At 38.7% G+C, this 20,457-nt stretch overlaps 2 protein-coding genes across 2 annotated transcripts; both read left to right on the forward strand.

Annotated features, from left to right (window-relative positions):
- Positions 1 to 10,272: 10,272 nt before the first annotated feature.
- Positions 10,273 to 14,828, forward strand: LOC107492140 (ATP-dependent Clp protease proteolytic subunit-related protein 3, chloroplastic). Its single transcript, XM_016113122.3, has 10 exons — positions 10,273 to 10,695; positions 10,899 to 11,000; positions 11,475 to 11,597; positions 11,726 to 11,785; positions 12,204 to 12,300; positions 12,386 to 12,459; positions 13,622 to 13,675; positions 13,769 to 13,852; positions 13,947 to 14,068; positions 14,485 to 14,828. Exons 1-9 carry the CDS (start codon positions 10,387 to 10,389, stop codon positions 14,040 to 14,042), a joined length of 999 nt encoding a protein of 332 aa, XP_015968608.1. The 5' UTR covers positions 10,273 to 10,386; the 3' UTR covers positions 14,043 to 14,068; positions 14,485 to 14,828.
- Positions 14,829 to 14,950: 122 nt separating this feature from the next.
- On the forward strand, positions 14,951 to 17,601 carry LOC107492141 (uncharacterized). The gene is made up of 7 exons (XM_016113123.3): positions 14,951 to 15,532; positions 15,626 to 15,703; positions 15,804 to 15,946; positions 16,055 to 16,125; positions 16,456 to 16,551; positions 17,046 to 17,138; positions 17,255 to 17,601. The coding sequence occupies exons 1-7, from the start codon at positions 15,128 to 15,130 to the stop codon at positions 17,335 to 17,337; spliced, it is 969 nt and encodes a 322-aa protein (XP_015968609.1). The 5' UTR covers positions 14,951 to 15,127; the 3' UTR covers positions 17,338 to 17,601.
- Positions 17,602 to 20,457: the final 2,856 nt, after the last annotated feature.

The raw sequence follows: 20,457 nt of genomic DNA on the forward strand, positions 1-20,457 counted from the left end.
CACAAAATCCAGAAGTGAGTTAACACTTTTACTTTTACAACCCAGTCTAAGCTCATTTTGGCCCACAACAATATCACAACCCAAAAAACCTAACATGGAACCCCAAAAATTCATTTTACATCCCATTCCACAGTCCACTTCCAATTCAAAAAATAATTCCTCTCAATTCAAACTAAAGCTTACTTTTCGGCCTATGCCAAAGCCTTGCAAAGATGTCCTAAAGCCCTCTAACATCCCAACTTGTGGAAAAAACAAAAAGAAGGTCAAGAAAAGCACTACAATAAGATCTGAAAAATATGTTAATGCAACCATACTAGATATTGATACTGACTCTTATGACTCATATAAGAATGCTAAAGACAGTCTATACCAGTCTGAAAAAAGTGTGGGAGACCAAGACAGTGACAGTGACAGTACTGTAAAAATTGGCAAGCCTTCAAAGTTCAAATAGGATAATTTCACAGGAAAACAAGGATCTACTTCGTTGGGAGATCGGGATAAAGAAATTGACACCAATAACTCTAACTATGAGGACCTTAAATTTGATGAGAGCACTGATTCGAGTAAAGACTCCTGTTAACATTTGATGATTTGTTGTTTTTTAATATTATGAATTTGTTTAATAGTAGCACATATTTGTTAATTATAATGGTAGTTAATTATAATTAGTTCACTTTACTAAATCTAAGTTTGTGTTGTTATTATACTTTGTTAATTTATTATACCTTGTTTAATTGTCAGAAGGTGAATATAAAGAGGACTATCAAGGTGGATCTAATGCTAACTCGTGGCACTCGAAAGAATCGGACAAGATGTTAGATTCTGACAACAAGGAGCTACGTGTGTTTCAAAGATACAATGGCAAGACAAGATTTGGAGATTTGAAATTTGAGGTTAGTATGATTTTCAAGAGCAAACACGACTTTATGACTACCATTAGGGACTATACAATACAATAGGGTAGGAGTATAACATTCGTTAAGAATGACAAAGCTAGATGTATGGCCGTTTGTAAGAGTGAGGACTATTCTTGGTTAGTATATTATACAGTCAACAAACAGGACAGATCATGGTAGATTAAGACTCTTGTTGACAACCATACATGTGGAAGAAAGCAAAAAAATAGGACTGTCACTTAAGAGTAGACTATGTGTAAGCTTGGTATGTTAAAAAGTGCAACATTAGACTGAACAATACATGTACCACAAGGGCTTTGAAAGCAACTAAAAAAATTGTGCAGGGTGATGAGATAGCACAATATGAAAGAATTTGGGATTATGCACATGAGTTGCTCACAGCTAATCTTGGCTCTAGTATAATGTTGGTGTCATTTCTATGCCTGAGGACCCCACAGTTTAAGCGACTTTATGTTTGCCTCGATGCAAAAAGGGTTTAGGGCGGAATGTAGACCACTAGTAGACTTAGGTGGTGCCTTTCTAAAGACTTTGCATGAAAGACAGATTTTCACTACATGTGGCCAAGATGTCAACAATCACATATTTGTGATTGCACATGCTATCATAGATGTGGAGAATAAAAATAACTAAAAATGCTTCTAGAAACATTTGCAATATAATTTTGGAGACTACTAAGAGTATAAATGGAATTTTATTTTGGACATACAAAAGGTAAAGACCAATTTGATTATTGAAAAGTTTTTTAAGGAATTTTTTATTATTTGTGTTATCATTTGAGGACTGTTGTTTATTTTTGTAACTGAAATTGTTGCTAAATATTGGATAAAATTATTGCTAAGATTATGTAGGAAAGTGTTGAAAGGCTCCAAAAACTGAAAGTTATGAAGGGAAGAGCCAGAGAAAATGGCTCCCTCAAAGTTGTTGCAGCATCAACAGCTCCATTTCTACTAAAATCATTAGGGGAACTAGCTCTGTCACGGTAAAAAAACTTGTTGACTTTATAAGTTTTGTTCTTACTCTAGAATTCAAGCATCCTAAGAAGAAAGATAAAGTTATTTGATGTTGATTTTTTAACATTATATAATTAGGACTAGTAACATTTTTTTGTAAAGGACTCTTTTATTGCCTAAAAACATTGTGGTTGGTTTTATTATTAAGACTATTTTCTTGGTTTAGCCCTTTAATTAAGATATTGATAGTAATATACAGTGGCAGAGCCACATTATAGAAAAGGACCCCCCAAAATAAATAATATGTATGTATAAGTCTCAATTTTTTAGTTTAGTTCTTTTTTAATTTTTAATTTTCTTTTCTTCTTAACTTATATTTTTTATGTTGGCCCCTCCCAAAAAATTTTTTAGCTCCGCCCTTGGTAATATAGACCAATATGGTTAACATTTTGGATATGGATCAAACAATTATGATCAAACAATGTTGTTGTTTCAATTTTACTATATGGAAATATGTAATTTATCTATATATCATGGGAATCTTGTGCAATTTATTAGAGTTGTGTAATGTGTTAACTGATTTCATGTAGTGTTAATTTTAACACCTATTTTTAAGTTTAATTATGCAACTTATAATATGTAAAGGATAATCTTACTAAAAGTAAATTTAATAAATGTTCGTTACCTGACGAACTCGGATACTCGTTGGGTCGGGTGGTGATGAAAAGGTGAATGGGTGAGACCCTGAGCTGACGTGGAGTGAAGACCAAGGCGTGAGTTGGAGACGCCAGAGGTGGTGTGACGAGGGAGGTGGCCACCTGCAAGGACACTCCGACGATCAAGTCAGTGTTCGTACGAATTGGCAGCTAAATTAGGTAAGATGATGTGTACCTTAGGAGGAGTGCTGACCTCTGCTCTTATATAATGTGCTGGGTGGGCCCAAAGATGACCTAGCCCACTGGCCAGGGTGCTTGTGAGCTGCCCCCGTCCACGTGGGAGGATCAGGTCGTCTCGGACATCGGGTCGGGACTTCGAGCGTTGCCCCGAGGAGGCCGACCTGACCGGTTTGTTAGGCATGGCGCGTTGGGTTGGGTAGGTGGCGAAAGTCGGATGTCAACCGGGTCGGGTGCTAGGAACCGACCTGGATTTCCCTTGTGGGGGATTGTTTGGGGGCCTGGATCAGGGGTAGTGTCCCGACCCGTTGGCTAGATGGGCTGGACTTGTGATGGTCCGTAACAATAAACAAGTTGCTTAATTCATTGCTAAATTGAATAGAATCAGACATATCTATTCGTTCTTGTACATAGCACATTACATACCTAATTAAAGTTAAATTTTTTATAGCATTATTACTTGAAAATACAAAATATACAAATTAATCCACAACTAAAATCACAATTATCAACCTCATGAACATAAAGGTTATTAGCATTCTTGTAAACTTTACTTCTACTTCCAAACTACCTGTTCTCCATGCAATGTTCACTTTTCACTCATTATGATTGCTCTCAACTTTTGCATCAGTTTTTACATCTCCATTTTCTCCATCATATACATCTTCATTAACCCGCTTCAGGAAGTTACAATGGCTGTCCTTCTACAGAAATTTAAGGACTATTATGATTGAAAACCCCCCACAACTAGTAAGAATATTGAAGATGAAGGAATTCATAAAAACAACTCACCCGGTATCTTGGATATGCATGAAAATTTATCTAGGTTCTCTAAAGTCATAGTTTTCTTAATCAATGTCTTCTTCTTTCTTTCCATAAACGAGCTGAACCCATAATTACCAAGTGAGTGAGAAGACGCCTCACGACGACAACCTCCGTTTCCACCACCCATCATACCGGCAACCTCTAATATTAATATCTGAACCTTTGTAACTTCACTCCAACGTAAGGGGGTATATGTGCATTATGATGGGATTAGGATTTATTAGATAGAGATTAGGGTTTATTAGATAGGGATTAATTTGACGAAATTTCATAAAGTTATCGTGTTAGCAGACAATTGGGATATATGAGGGTGTGTTGACATAGATATTAATGTTCCACATAAGCTTCTGTTAACGGCGTTAGCGATAGAATTGACGGAAGGACTAATGTGACTAGCTTAAAATCTTCTAGGAATGATTTTTATTCAAAAAAAAATTTGGGGAGCAAAATAGAGATCACATGATCTTTCACAGACCAATTTGATTGTTTACTCCAAAAAATTAATGGATGTAATTTTATTGAATTTAATACTTACCTCACAATTATAATTTGGAATTACTCTGTTGCAATTGCTACATCATGCAAAGAGCATTGTACATGTATATAGGTAAGCGTTCTAAGGTATTAGCTGAAATCTGGAATGGTTGTTTTTTTGAATAGACAGTGGAAGTATTTGCAAGAAATTCTAATGACTAAGTCAGCAAAGTTTAAACAGGTTTAAAGTGAGAATGAATTAAAAAAAAAAATCTATATGTTAGAATATTTTGTAGAGTAACAAAGTAAACTTTAATCATTTTTTAAAGATGACTTATGAAATCATGGGTGATTATTCCTTTAGTGGTGATAACCACAGCACTAAGGTTGCATTAATGTGTTCTCCAAGTTTGGTTGATACGGATTTGAGGACATGTATCTAAGTCAGTTCGACTTTGTGGATGAGGGCATGTAGGCTAGTTTTGCCATTGTTGGGCTGATTTTGTATGGTTCATTTTTGAATATAATTTGTCCGCTAATAAAAATGCGGAGTGAATTTATTTTCGATAAGTCTAAATATGAACCATAACTATTAGAAAATGAAAAAAATAGACAAAAAAATTATTTAATGTTTCAATGATATTTAAGATTAAAGACGATCCAATCTATTTTGACAAAAAAAAATCGTTTTTTTCACATTTTAAAATTTCTGATAGAATGAAGTGAAACTTCATATTCATTTTATTGTATTTTTGTTTTTCTCACACTTTGGCATATTAGAAATAATGCTTCGTCTTTTCAATTCTAAATAAAATAAGCAGAAAGAAGGAACTGATGACTAAATAAAATAAAGCAAATTATTTAGTGTTTATAAGTTTGATGTCGAATTTACCAAACTTACTTTTATGATAAATTTTAAATATTTAAAAATTATTTATTTATATATTTTTTAAATTGATTATTAATATTTATTCTTTTTTAATAAATTAAATAACTATATATAAGTACCATAACGAGCACCTTACAATAATTAGTTTTAGGGTCATGATACTGCCAGAGGCCTTACCCTCCTGTCATTAATGGACATGCTGAAATGACTAACAAAAGCTTCTGTGGCCTATAGATATAGTCCGAAATAATGGGGTTTACATTTGCTCCTGCTGTGCTTTCTTATAAATTAAGGTCCCTTCCTGACCAAAAAAGAAAGAAAAAGAGAAGGTCCCTTTTAGTCCAAAAGAAAAAGAAAAAAAGAACAATCCCCTACAATCGTGACTGGCTTACAATATCTAGTTGTTTCAGGTTTAAGTATTCATCGACCAAAAAAAAAAAGGTTTAAGTATTTAGAATGTTAAAAAAAACGGGGAAAAAAAATGTAAGTGTTGTTTATTTTGGATAGATTTTTAAGATAATTATGTTCATATTTATAATTTTTAAAAATTATTTTCGAGCAGTAGTGTCTTAATGGTATAATAGCTGTTATTTAAAAGTTCTGCTATCAAGAGTTTTTGCACTCCTTATTATTAAGTAAATTTTGGTCATATATTTATTAAGAATGATTTATTATTCTAATCGACAAAATGTTTATATAATATAATATTTATGATGATAAAAATTTAAATAATTTTGTTTATTAAAATTTAATATATAATTTAATATAAAAAATACAAAAAAATATATTAGAAATATTATAATTTTTTTTAGATGAAGGTGGATAATTGCCCATTAGTCCAGCAAGATAGCAAGGCAAAATCCTCAAAGTAAAGGGCCGTACCTATAAAGATATTTTAATATTCGAGTCAAAGAGTTAGAGAAATAAACATAAGTGTATAGAGTAGAGTAGGTCATACTTGAAAAAGTGATGGGATATTCTCTTTTATAAACTCTCCTGGTTATCTTGTTTTTGTGGGAGCAAGTCCCACTTCATATAATTTTAGAAGGTAGTTAGGAGATAAAGATGGTCCCGAGCCATTAGGATGGTGGAAATGATTTTAGACTGGTTGTATTGGGGCATAAGAATCTGAACGCCATGTTTAGAACGGTTGTTCCTGAAGTGTAAGGATAAGCTTACTTAGTCTTCACGCTAATTGAGTTTGATTTTCCGTGGTTCAGGAGATTGTGAATCTCGCATTGGAAAGCGAAACATTATTTTTTGGCCTCTTAGTGGACCGTTTTGATATTTTAGTTTTGTTAACTTTAGATATCCGTTTCGTATGCCTCGAGGGTGATTAGTTTCCGGAGTAGCCATTTTGTCGAGTTTCATTTAACGTTTTGAATTTACTCATAAAAAAATGAAAATTTTACTTAAATGGAAAAATGTTTGCAAGGTGAGGGCCTTGTTAAAACCTCCCAATGCTTTGGGTAGAAAAGAGTGCCCTTTAAAAGTGAGAAAGGAAATCGAAGTATAAAAAGAGAAAAAATGCTAAAAGATAAGTTACCAATTCCTGTTGATGTAAGTGACTTCCTCTCTGTATTGCCCTATTTGCAGCTTCTCTAAGTCTCCCTTCGGTTCTAGTCTCGGCAGGTCATCTCGCTGTGCGTCTAGCTCGGCGAGAAAGATTCCTACCGCATTGCGAGACCGTTTTCAGAGTGCTAGGCTTGTGTTGTTGTATTCGATTGCGACCTTTCTGTCGTTGTGGATGGTTCCAATTGTTCTGTCGTCTGCTTGGAATTTCATGTCTAAGAACTTGGTAAATATGGCCATAGAGAGATCATTGATTGTCTTCCTACCAAGGATAATATTGTAGGTTATGGAGTCTTTGAGTACCACAAACTCAGAAAGCACGATCTTTTTCTGGTTGCTAACCCGGATTGTGATTGCTAATATGACAGAACCGTCGGGCTTGATGAAATTATCTCTGATATCGGTTACTCCATTGTGGTGATTCTGTAGGTCCTCGTTTCAAAAACCCAGTTTGTCGAAGGATCCTTTAAAGAGGATGTTGGAATCGGCTCTTGTATCTATTAGTATGCATTTCACCATTCTGGTACCGACACTGTCTGACATGATGAACTCGGGCTCGTCCTCCAACATGCCGTTTTGGCAATCTTCGTAGGATAAGGTGATGTTCGGCATCTTAGGAGGGTTCTTCCTCATGGGGCCAATGGCCAATATCCAGAGGTCCTTTTTTAGTGTAGATTTAAACTTTTCGTTAGCGTTTTTACCCATGATGACGTTCACGACTATGGTCAGGTCGGCATTTAGGTTTTCGCAAAAGATGGTTTTTTATTCCTCTAGGGTTTTGTCCCTTCTATTCAAGCAACCTGTCTCTTTTGTTCTTTTAGGTTCTCAAATGATTTTGGCGAACTTAGAGAGTTTTCCGTCTCGGATGTCTTTATTGAAGGCGTCATTGAGATTGAAGCAATCTTGGGTTCTATGCCTGTACCCTCGTGATAGTCGCAATATAAGCTTTTGTTGCCCTCCGTGCGCTTTTTTAGCTGCCTAGGTTTTGGGAGAACAACTTTTTCTGCAATTTGTTGGTATACCTCAGTGATCAGGGTTGGTAGCGGGTATGGTTTGTACATTTTCCCACCTGTAGCGGTCAGTTTTGAGTGTTTGGCTTAAATTGTTCCTCGTTCGTGTCTTTGGGTAGGGGGTTGTTTTGAGGTGCTGTATTGTCGTCGTGCCATTTATTGGCGGCCACGACCTGGCTCACTTCTTCGTCATTTATATATTCCCTCACTATGCTTTGAATCTCATGTATCGATCAAACGAGCTTCGTTGTGAGGTGCTTCCGAGTCCTCATTTATCAGGCCATTAGTTAGGCACAGGCTAGCCACCGAATTGGTTAGTCCGTTTAGGCATTCGTCGTTGAATCTATCGAGATATTTTTTCGTAGACTCATCCGGGTGTTGAGTGATGCCTAGGAGGCTGATCGGGTACTTTGCTTTGGCTATTCGGGTGGTGAATTGTGCCATAAACTTCTTGGAGATATCGTCGAAGCAAGAAATTGAGCCGTTCGGAAGCATGTTGAACCACTTGATGGCTGCGCCAGCTGGAGTTATCGAGAAGGCCTGGCATCGGACAACGTTGACGACTCCTTCCAAGTTCATCCTTGCCTCAAAAGTCATTATGTGTTCCTGGGGGTTCTTAATGCTATCGTACTTCATGTGGGTTGGTTTATCGATTCCTTTTGGTAACCTGAATCGCAAGACCTTTTCGCTGAATGGGGTGGCTCCCATTACCACATATTTGTGCCTCCTTCGCTTGGAGTCCCTTTGGCATTGTTCTCCGTGATCATTTCGGTAAGGATTGGATTCTCAGGAGCGGCTATGGTTCCTGCGCCTTCCGTGATGAAGATCTGGAGTCCTTGCTCTGTGTTCCTTCCGGGAGGCAATATGAGAGATCACCTCACTGGTGTGCTCTGGTTGATAACGTTCATTGGTGGTGACTCTCCCTTCCAGGCTTTACACTCGGTGGTGAAGTTCCTGAATTATACGATTTGTGTCTTCACCCAGACTGCCAAACAACCTGCTTTTGTTAGACCGACAGTCTTCTTCTCGCGACTGTTGTCTCGGTTGATTGCGTATTACGTGGTTGTGCACCATATTGGTCACTTTTCCATAGGTTGGGTTGCTGTGGTCTTGGGGCTCATATTGTTCTAGCTGGTGGTGGTGATTGGATTTTGGGTGGTCAAGAGGTTGCTACTCAGGAACATCTGCCATGTCACCGAAATCTCATGGTTCCTACAGATGGCGCCGATGCTCAGGACGGTACTTGAAGGTTCAAAGAGTGTTTTTGAGGGAGTTAAGTCTCAAAGTGGTCCGTGAAGTTGCACTCGAGTATGAAAAGTGGTCCTTGAAGTTAATAGTTACCTAATTTCATCATCGAACTTGCACTCAAGGACTCATACTAGTTCCTAAGGCATTTTTCGTCTATCGAAACACTAAAACGACGTCGTTTTGTATTTATAAAAAAAAAAAAGAAAGCCAGAGGCTCCCTTTCTCCTTCCCCAACTTGAGCCCCTTCCTCTTTCCATTCCTCTATGTCGTCGCTTTTTTCCGGCCTCCGTCACGGCGCTACGCCTCACGCCCCCTTCCCCAACCTACTCTCTCTCTCTCTCTCTCTCTCTCTCCAAAATTAATTCTTCCATTACTTTATTTTGGTTTTTCTTCATACACAACCAATCATCACTTTTTACAGACACATTAAATAAACAATCCCATTACTCATTTTTAATAAACTCAATACACACATTTTTAATAAACTCAATTCAAAGTCATCTTCCATCTAAATTACAAAATTCATTTATCAAGTTCAAAATTTTATGCAGCCAGTGACAAAACAAACTCTATTGCAGTTAAAAAAAATTGAAAAAAAAAACCCGAAGCGAAGCGAACTGACCTTGGTGCCAACTTTGGAATCAAAATCATAGTTTTTCAAGGGCCCAGTGAAACACTTTTCATGGGAGCAGCGCGACACCTCTCATAGGCTTGTTCGAAGATCTCTTTCAACTTACACAAGAAGTGCAGTGACGAATTATTTTTGAGATTAGGGAATATAAAAGGGATCTGGGAGGTAGAGGGAGATAGGGAGGAGACAAGAGTGTGAGAGACTAGGTTGGGAAGGAGGGCGAGCGGCGTGGCACCATGATGAAAGACGGCGAGAGGAGGCGACAGAGGCCTCGAGTTGGGGAAGGAAAAGGGCCTCGGGTTGGGGAAGGGGAAAGGAAGGCTCATGTTTTCTTTTCGTTCTTCCTTTTTTTATAAATACAAAACAACGTCGTTTTAGTATTCCGATGGATGAAAAATGCTTTAGGAACTAGTACGAGTCTCCGAGTGCAAGTTCGAAGATAAAAATTTGCAACTATTAACTTCAAGAACCATTTTGAGACTCGAGTGTAATTTTAGGGACTACTTTGAAGCTTAACTCGTTTTTTGAAGTGTAGGTGGATCAGGTGTCCATTAGTTTGACAAGATGACACGGCAAAATCCTCAAAGCGAAAATGATACTTGTAAAGATACTCCGTTTCTAAGTCAAGAAATAGGGGTAAATGTATAGGTTTGTGGGAGGGATCCCAGTTCATATAATTTTGGAAGGTGGTTAAGAATTCAGATGCCAAGTTCGGAACAGAATTTCACTAATAGCAAATATTATAATTAAAATTCAAAAAACTCATAATACCTTTATTTTTTATTTATTATAAAAAATAATCGTCGTTATTTATTAAAAAAAAAGTTGTTATCATTTATTAATAATATTGATTATTGAAAAACATTTGAATGCAGCAAACACTGTTGAGATTGGCTCAGCCGTCGGTTGCACACTTGCGTGTTTCGCTGAGTTGCTAGTGTTGAGGTGAGGCTGAGGGAGAATTGCAGCCGGAAAAAATGATGGCTACGTGTTTGCGTGTACCCATGGTTTCTTCCATTCCCACTTCGTCTTCGTCGTCTTCTTCTTCTTCCTCCTTACAGCCCCAACAATCTCTTCGCCGGAGATGCTGCTCTCTTTCGGTGAACGCCACAAGCAAATCCAAAATTCCAATACCCCCTTTCAACCCTAATGACCCCTTTCTCTCCAAGCTTGCTTCCGTAGCTGCCACTTCCCCTGAAACCTTGCTCAACCGTCCTCTCAACTCCGATACCCCTCCTTACTTGGACGTCTTCGACTCCCCCAATCTCATGGCCACTCCCGCCCAAGTAACTTCTCTTTTTCATTTTCCTTTATTTTCATGCTAGCGTAGACATGCTATCTGCTATTGGAAATTCAGAATTTGAAAATTATATTTCCGCTGTGAAAGGGATTGGGAGATATATGGATTTGTGTTAAATTTTGTTAATTTGGATGAAAAATTTACTTGATGCTTTGCTAGATATTAGTCTTGTGTTTCTGCTTGGATTAGGTGGAAAGGTCTGTTTCGTACAATGAACACCGGCCGAGAAGGCCGCCGCCTGACTTGCCTTCGCTGCTTCTCCATGGCAGAATTATTTACATTGGCATGCCTGTAAGTTTTCAGTTATGTATTGGTCTTTGTATTCTTTCACTTGTCCAATTGTGCTGCGTGTAACACTGTTTATTGATAAGAACAATGCCTCCCAGCTAGAATTATGTGGTATGACGGTGGGGAAATGGATCCTTTCCAGTTTTTTTAACATTTGAGGAAATGAAGTGTGATCTCTCACCATTAATTTTAGAAGTGTGACCAAAAATAAATATGAGAGAGAGAGAGCAATGAAGGGTGAGAGATCACAATTGACACCATCCAGTTTTTTCTTCGCTGGAGAGGATCCACTCCCTGATGGTGGGGGAGAAGTGTCATGTATTTTATCCCATTTTGACGCATCATTTTCGCGACTATTCTGTCTGTGTGGGATTGTTGAGGCCGTGATGTTGCGAGTAGTGCATCCTATTGATTCTGTTGGCTTTTATACTTTATAGTAGCAATTTGTGTGACCTGTTCTGAATGCTTCTGTCTCAGTTGGTGCCAGCTGTCACAGAGCTTATTGTTGCAGAGTTGATGTACCTGCAATGGATGGATCCTAAAGAACCAATATTCATTTACATAAACTCCACCGGTACTACACGAGATGATGGTGAGACGGTAAGCGTTAGATTGTCTTCCAGCTTGCAGTTTAATGGATATGAACATGTTCCATTTCTCTTTCTGATTTCTGTAGTTTTGGTATTGAGTACTTCTCTATCTCATGCATTTTGAGTTGTTGCATTCAGGTAGGGATGGAGACAGAAGGTTTTGCCATTTATGATGCAATGATGCAGTTACAAAACGAGGTCTGTTTCTTTTCATCATGAATACACTTGCATGGTGATTTACTTGTATACTCTCGTATTTTATCTTATTGGTGGTTCGTACTTGCCAATAACATGTTGAAACAAGATTCTGAGATTCTTTAGATTTTGCAAAATGTGAAGAGTGATGTAATTATGTAATGGAGAGTGTCAACTGTTGGATATTTGTATTGATGATCGATGCTACTGGTAGCTTGGTTAGAGAACCTTGTGTGCTCTATTATAATGCACACATATTATGTACAACAGTTCATATTATAGTTACATATTACTTACATATTATCGTTGATTTATTTGTCAAATAATGTTTAAATTTTTCACCCTTTGGGCTGTGGATTTTTCACTTCACTAAGATTTGAATTTATCTTTCACCTTGTTTTGGCTTTTGTATCATGATCAGATTCACACAGTAGCTGTTGGAGCTGCTATAGGTCAAGCCTGTCTGCTACTTTCTGCAGGGACTCCTGGTAAACGCTTCATGATGCCACATGCCAAAGGTATGTTGTGGATCATGTTGTTTTTAAGTTTGTGGCTGCCATTCATCAATTCTTCACAGGTTTGAATTTGTTCTATTGATTACAGCCATGATTCAGCAACCTCGTATTCCATCATCTGGTTTGATGCCTGCTAGTGATGTTCTTATACGAGCTAAGGAGGTTAGTCCATTTTGTTTGTTTGCTGCATTGAATTTTTTTTCATCATAAGTGAGTACAAACTTAGTGCTGCCATATATATTTTCCATTGCTATTGGAATTTAATACTGCCACACAATACAGCTGATTCTCTGGGATTGATTTTCTTGTTCAAAAAGAGTTTTTTGCACACACACTGTTCATGTTGAGGCTATAGTCATTTCAATTGGAGCTCAAGAGATTGAATGTCTTTTAAATTGTATAGTTGATACGCGCTTCAAATGTTCGTAATATGAAGAATTCAAGTATTATTTAGAAGTTTTGAGTTTATATTTTTAGAATGTTCAATTTAATTTGATGTATTTTGATTTTGTTTATTCATTTATTAAATTTGGCTTTATGTTTATGGGATTAAGAATTTCTTTATTTTTAACCTAATAAGAGGTTATAAATACTTCCTAAACTATTGTAGTTGTCATATAAAGCGATCAGAGGAGTGCCAAAGCACTTTTTGGTTTCATAATGAAACCATGGTGTGAATAAGCGAGGTTAAGCGAGTCCCTCTCTTGTTGCATCGGGAAATTGGTGTAGAAGGTTGAGCGATTCCCTACAATTCAATTCTCAAACTATGGTTTAGACAAGTTAGGTTGAAGAGTTCTTTTCTTGTTGCATCAAGAAATTGGATAAAAAAGTTGAGTGATTCTCGTTGTATTCAATTTCAAGCTATCCTTTTGTTTTCTATTTTCTATTTTCAATTTCAATTCATTTTTTTTCTATTTCAATTCTTATCTTCTTGTTTATCATTAGTTCTTTTTCTTTATCAATAATTTAAAATGTAATCTCTTTATGGAATTCCCTTGTTGCATATTTTCCCCAACATTTGGGAAAATTTTCATTTTTGGTTTTTCTAATTAGATTTTAAGTGTGAATTTGAGTACCTTTCCACTTTGATAGTTTCTAGTTAATTGTCACTCACCTGTGTAAATGCGAACTCTTGGTGCAATTCCTTATCCCAGATTTCCCCAAATATGTGGCAGCAATTATTCCATTCATTTTTCTTGTTCTTGTATACTATACATAGCTGCTAAATGTGAAACTGAATTTCTTGCTTATTTCCCCTCTTCATGTTCTCTTATGTGAACCCTAAATTATGTTTTGAAAACTGTTTCTGCAACCTTTTCTACAGGTCATAGTAAACAGGGACACTCTGATTAAACTACTGGCCAAACACACAGGAAATGTGAGTACCATGCATGGGTGCTGTTGTTGAATTTATTCAGTGTTTAGGCTGAATCTAATGTTTCTGTCATTTTCTCATTTTCTAAATTACTAGTCAGAGGAAACAGTTGCTAATGTGATGAAGAGACCATATTATATGGATGCAACAAAGGCTAAGGAATTTGGGGTCATTGACAGAGTAAGTGCTTTACTTGCATTGGTTTGTTGTCTTACTGCGTCTATGCTCTTGAGCACGTGTTGCTGACAAAACCAATGTTGGATACTGTGTCCAGATTCTTTGGCGTGGCCAGGAGAAGATTATGTCTGATGTATCTGCTCCAGAGGATTGGGACAAGGGAGCTGGTATTAAAATTGTAGATGGGTTTTAGTTCCCCTTTTGTGACTGTATTACCATGTAAGTGAATTCATTTCTGGTTCACCTTTTATTGATTTTAAATTTCTTCACTTATTTGCATGGTTAAGAGTTACTGACAGAAAGCAATTGTTTTAATTACTGAAAAAAAATGTTCTGAAGTTTATCTTTGGGTAAAAAGAGGGGGATAAGGTGCTAAATAAAGGGGCAATAATTTGTTTTTAATTATTTAAAGACAGCCGTGCTATTTTTGGCGCGTTTTTGTTATAAATGTCTACGCAAAATTAAAAAGTATACCCCGTTTTAAGAGCTGTAGACTGAACAATTTGACTGTAATTCTTCTTGAATTTCAAAGCCATAGCTTGGTGTCCTTTTCTACTTGGCAAATGATTCTCTTTAATTTAGTTCATTTATCTGATGTAGGATCTGATCCGAAGTTTTATGATGCTCCCTTGCAGGTTTCACAATAGATAGGTGTCTATGGGTCCTTTGTCAAGGAAATGTTCTACAGCTATTCACAGAGAACCAATTATGATGGAGATATCATTCAGAATGTCCCAAAAAACAAAGGAAAAGACAAAAAAGACTCAGATTGTTCATCTCTATAGGCCATAGTGATTGGTTCTGAGCGGATATTATTGATTGCCTACCCTCAGTTGTGCACTGTTATATAGGGATTGACACTCTTTAGTAAACAATGTAATACATGCAAATTTTGTAATGTTTGTTTTCATAAATCGTTTCAGATATGAACTGGTGAGATTATCCCTATAAATCATGTGCTGCTTCACTTCCATTTCAATTGAATAGTGATATTTGCACACTAGTTGTGTCACATACTTTTTGCTAATAGTAAAACTGGCAAAGACGTTTTTTCAACACTTGTTTAATTTATTTCATGTGTCAAAAAACAGTTTAAAAATAACGTGTGTAATGCTACTACCAATTCCGTATACTATACTCCATAGACTAAAGACTATGTTGCCCATACAGTAATGAAAAGAGGTAATGTCCGAACATTAGTTGAAGCCTTGAAGGGGAGTATGAGCTGTTACTTACTGTTGGTGTTGGCGATTCAAATTGTTCGTTGGGAGGACGAACATGAATAATCCCTCCCTCGCGTTGCGATTTACACTCTTCGTCTCCTTCTCACTAACGGCTTCTTCCTTCCCACAATTACCATTCTTTTCTAAGCCTGCTTCCACCCCCAAAGCCAAACCCTCTGACTTATTGTCTCTTCTTTCTTCCAAATCTCAATCCTTAACAGTCGATCCTCTCGTTGCACGTGACCTCAATTCATGCCTCAAATTCCTCGTTCCTTTCTCCCCGGAGCCTCGTCACCGAAAGCTCGCCTCCGCCACTCTCATCGGTTCCAACCGCAGAGAGAAAGATGACCGCCTCATCTGGTGGCCGCCGCAGCCCGTCTTGGACCTCGCACGCCTTGCCGTCGATTCCGGCGGTGACCCCTCAGCCATTCATCGCCTCCTCGATCCAAGCGTCATTCTAGTCAGTTTTCTTTCGTTTAGCAATGTTTTCATTTCACACTCTCACGGTTGTTTATTTCAAATTAATTAATGACTGGTTTTTGCTATAGCATAGGTTCCTGACGTTGAAGGATCAAATCAAGATCGCTGTCAACTCACTAGAACTCCCTATGGCAGGGTTTTCATTAATGAGGTTTGCTCAACACAATGATTATACTTATATTACGTATATAGATGACAGAATTACCAGAATAGTATTATCATTCATGTTCAGTTTCTATAATAAATTGTAGGAATTGAATATGTACATGAAGTTCTTGTTCGAGCTCATTGCTGCTCGAGCTCCATCTATTGGCTTAGATGTTGCTTTGAACCGATTTGATCTCTTCCATGGTCACATGTTTCTGGCCCTTGACTCTGGTAGACTTGGTATCTTGTATGTTGATACCTTTCTCTCATATTGTCCTCTTTTGCATTCTTTGTTTGTGTTGGACATGATTTATGTTTTCCCGAGTTAACGATGCAGCAATTTCATATTTCACAGATTCCATGCGAGGGAATACCCTGCTTATGATAAACGAGACTTTCCTTACAATTTGGGTTACTGTCAGAGAGGTACATACTAGATGCTACATACTTCCCCCACATGTATAATTTGTTGTGACTTGTGAGTGTTGCTCAAGTTACATTTTTCCCTGTTAATCTTATCTTCAAATTTGTTGCATGCCTACATTATGTTTTTAAGTTCTTGTGTTATATTTTCTGGTTCCGGGGGAGTGCTTTGTTATTTTTGTGCTCACTTGTGTGCGAGGGAGAGGACATGATTTGAGTAGAGTGGTCTGTGTACCTTTTTGTTGCTCACTGTGAAATGAGTGACATATATTTTAGATGGCCAACTGTCTTACTCTTTTCTTTATTGTTAATACTGTGATCCTTTTGTTTCAGGGTCCAATGTGACATATGGTGATTCAATGAACATGAGGAATATTCTTTGGCTGGCTCCGTTACCCGGCAATTCTCCGAAGTCTTGGGCAGCACCAGGTAAAGTTATCATTTCCACACAATTCACATTTTTTTATTTGTTTCCTAGCTCCCTTTTGGTCTTGGAATTTATTAGACGTTATTGGCACTATATAGCTTACTGTGTTAAATTGAACAAATTGTTGGCCTATGTAGCCTAAGTTTTTAAGGGTTTTGCTAACTTGTGCCCTAAGAACATAGGTTAAAAACACCATAAAGAGAAATGTTTTATAAAAGTTATTGGAAATATATATATATATATACTAAATCCAAATTTTAAAGGGAAAAGTGAAATGGAATACAGGTCATTCACTCATTACCACATTAGACAGTCTTCTGTACCTTTCTGTTGTTACTTGAAGATATTCCTCTTTTAAGTTTTACTGCATTGCACAAATGAAGTTATGAGACCCCTACATTGAGTAATTGTGATTTACTGATTTACTCAGAATCCCCATGCTTTATATCCTTTCTAGGATAATTAATAATTTATAGCCTCAACTTCATTTGAACAGGTGTACTGGTAGTGTTGGATGCTCGTCCAGATGGAATCATATACAGAGATCTAATACCAGATTATGTAAAATTCGCAAGGACTATATATGAAGGTTTTTGTTCCATTTCATTTGGATGCTGCTGATTTTCTAAGAGTGAAACTTGTTAGCTCAAAATTTTGTTAAGGATGAATTACTAATTATGTTATGTCCATTTTCTTCCTTTCTAGATGATCTCGGGGAAGTTGCTGTGGATGTGAACTACTTGAATGTAGGGTCTGAATCTCCAAACTATCAAATATTCATATGTTGAAGATGATGTATTGGGGATAACTATGACATAGAACTGACTTCACAACGTACACCATCCTTGATATAAATGAAGATTGCCAAAGCTTACACGTAGAATTGAAGTGCATTACGAACCAATTTGCTGGGTCAATTGATTTTATAGCTTTGTTCAAAACTTCAAATACTACTTTTTATGCGCATGCAATTTGTTTTCCCTTGGCATCCAAGTCTCTGCTCTTCAAAACGCTATTATTATACCACAAATGTTACATGAGTTCTACTCGAATTCTTCCCCTATAATTGATTTTGCGTCGTAGTTCTCTTTTTTTTTTGGACGGGGTAGTTCTCTTCAATTCTCAGTAATTTAGGCAAAGATTAGGCGAAAAGTGAGATCCCTACATAACTACGGGCCATATCAAAAGAACGGACTATGTGTAAACTAGATTCAAAAGCCCAAAACGAGCAGGCGCAGCCAGAAGAAGTGGCTTAGTTCTCCCCCTCCCCACCTCAAGGTTTAGGGTTCAAGCCCTAGAAGATACAATTGAGAAAAAAATGTGATAAAAACGTGAGGAGTGTGTGGGTGTGTTGTGTACCTAGAATTGGGGGTTGTCCAATCCACCGACCAAAAAAAAAAAGTAAAGTTTTTATTTTTTAAAATAGTATATAAAAGTTAATTTTTAAAAGATGATTTTTTAAAAGTTGTAGTATTTATGTTTAGTAAATTAAATTAAAAATAATTTTTAATAAACACAAGTAACAATAATTACGATTGGTAAAATAATTTTTAAAATTTAAAAATACAATAATAGACATAAATTTAAGTATTAAATTTAAAAATTAGCTAACATATGAGGTTATATTAGATTTTTAAATGTTGAAAAGTACAAGCCAGTTTTAAAAAACTTTATCTTAGACATTTTCAAAAGTACTCCAATCTTTTAAAAATTACAAAAATAAGCACATGGTTTTTTTTATTTACCAAATACAAAATAAAGAGTTTAAACTTTTAAAAAGTATAAGCACTTTTTTAAAAACTTTGCCAAACCAAACCTAAATTGCTAACTTCTTTTAAGCATCCGCTAAGACTTTAGTTCAATTGTGGTTGGAGGCTTGGTTGAGTGGTGTTACGGCCCGGCCCAAAATCTGCACGGGTCGACCCGACCCAAGCAATACCCGACCCGGACACGCGTCCCCCAACCGACCCGGACACGCGTCCTGTACGGTTCACACACGGCTGCAGGATAGCGTCCTTGGGAATATGGGCCTGTCCCATGAGGGGCCCACTACTGACATATATATAAAGGGAAGATTGGCTCTTCCCACGAGGTACGTCACATCCTTTCGACCCTTTACTCTGCACGCCTGCACATTGCTGACTTGAGCGTCGGAGTGTCTTTGCAGGTGGCACCCCCCCTCATCATTTCTCCAAGACAAGTGCTCAGATACTCGACTACTCGTAAGCAGTGCGACCCAAGCCAAGGCGTCCTCACCCCTGCATCTGTCCACCCGATCTGTTCGGAACCCGATCAACGAACATTGGCGCCATCTGTGGGGACTCCTGCCTAAATGGAAGTCGTGCTGGGTCCCGTGACCAAGCTCGAGCAGCCGGAGCGGAGGGGGCGGCCTCCGTCGCTTCACTGAGGGGGCGGCGGAGGTCCCCCCAACAACACACGAGGACACGACCCTTCGGGGGAACGGGTGGCGATAGCGCCATAATAATGCAGGAACTACGCCACAGAGTCCAGAACTTAGAGCGACAGCTAGCCGACAGGGAGCGGGATGGACGGTCTACCGATCCCAGCTTTACCCCATCTCCCGGGAGCGAGGAGGAAGACTCTCACCGAAGCCGCCAGCGGCGTACATCCGCTTCCCGGACGGAAGCGGAGAGCACGCGGGAGGAGTCACCCATAATAAGGAGGCGAAACGACAGGATCATCTACTCCCGAGGCAGACCAACCCGCCGAACAGCAAGAGGTAACGAGGACCGGGAAGGGAGATCCGAGAGAACACGGCAACCCGTCATAATGGGTGCCACCCCGTTCCACCGATCTATCCTCGAGGTCCGGTTGCCGAAACACTTCGACAAACCAACGGACATGAGGTATGACGGAACTCAAGACCCTCTAGAACAATCAACCTTCTAGGGGTAACCCAGAGACAAGGAGAGCCGACCAGGAGGTACTTAGATCGGTTCAACGACGAATGCTTGGAAATCGACGGCTTAACCGACTCGGTGGCCAGTCTCTGCCTGACGAACGGCCTCCTCAACGAGAACTTCCGAAAAAATCTTACCACGAAGCCGGTTTGGACAATGCATGAAATCCAGACGGTGGCTAAGGAGTACATAAACGACGAGGAAGTCAGCCGAGTCGTGGCTGCCAATAAGCGGCAGTCCGGTTACGGCCAGGCTCGGCAGCCTGGCGACGGCGAGAGAGCAAAAGAAAAAGCCAGGGACGATGCATCAAACAAGGCACCTAGACCGTTCCCTCGGGTCGGAAAATTTACCAACTACACTCCACTCGCTCTCCCCATTGTGGAAGTCTATCAGCAAATAGCTGAGAAGGGAATCCTTCCGAAGCCTCGGCCACTTAAGGACCGTAAATTCTTCCGAAGCCCCGACCACTTAAGGACCGTACGGGTGGAAACAAGAACCTTTATTGTGATTACCATAAGGGGTATGGCCATCAAACACAGGACTGTTTCGACCTGAAGGATGCACTAGAATAGGCGATAAGGGAAGGAAAGCTAGCAGCGTTCTCCCATCTCATCAGGGAGCCGAGAAGGCGTTATCGTGATCAAGACGAGGAAGGCAAGACACGCTCGGCCAAGCGGCGACAGGAGCCCGAAGACAGAGACCATGGCCTCACTGTGATAAACGTGGTAACGGCAAAAAACGCTGCACCAAAATCCCGATCGGCTCACAAGAAAGACGCCAAGGTTCTGGCGATCTCATCCCCACCGGTGCAAAGTACCAAGAGACCTCCGTCCATTTCCTTCGGCCCAGAAGACCAATGGTTCAGCGACGCCCCGGAAAACCCCCCATGGTCATAACGGCCAGGGTGGGAACCGGCCTCGTCAAACGGATCCTTGTCGACACAGGAGCTGATTCAAACATCATGTTCCGCAACGTGTTCGACGCACT

The sequence above is a fragment of the Arachis duranensis genome, chromosome 6 (genome assembly GCF_000817695.3).
Source record: "Arachis duranensis cultivar V14167 chromosome 6, aradu.V14167.gnm2.J7QH, whole genome shotgun sequence".
Classification (NCBI taxonomy): Eukaryota; Viridiplantae; Streptophyta; class Magnoliopsida; order Fabales; family Fabaceae; genus Arachis; species Arachis duranensis.

What these genes read in the sequence shown, in the direction of transcription:
- LOC107492140 (XM_016113122.3), top strand. Translation starts at nt 10,387, where the DNA reads ATGATGGCTACGTGTTTGCGTGTACCCATGGTTTCTTCCATTCCCACT. An exon ending in TTATTTACATTGGCATGCCT is followed by an intron (nt 11,001 to 11,474) that starts GTAAGTTTTCAG and finishes CTTCTGTCTCAG; the next exon opens with TTGGTGCCAGCTGTCACAGA. An exon ending in TTCTTATACGAGCTAAGGAG is followed by an intron (nt 12,460 to 13,621) that starts GTTAGTCCATTT and finishes CCTTTTCTACAG; the next exon opens with GTCATAGTAAACAGGGACAC.
- LOC107492141 (XM_016113123.3), top strand. Translation starts at nt 15,128, where the DNA reads ATGAATAATCCCTCCCTCGCGTTGCGATTTACACTCTTCGTCTCCTTC. An exon ending in TCGATCCAAGCGTCATTCTA is followed by an intron (nt 15,533 to 15,625) that starts GTCAGTTTTCTT and finishes GCTATAGCATAG; the next exon opens with GTTCCTGACGTTGAAGGATC. An exon ending in GCAGGGTTTTCATTAATGAG is followed by an intron (nt 15,704 to 15,803) that starts GTTTGCTCAACA and finishes AATAAATTGTAG; the next exon opens with GAATTGAATATGTACATGAA.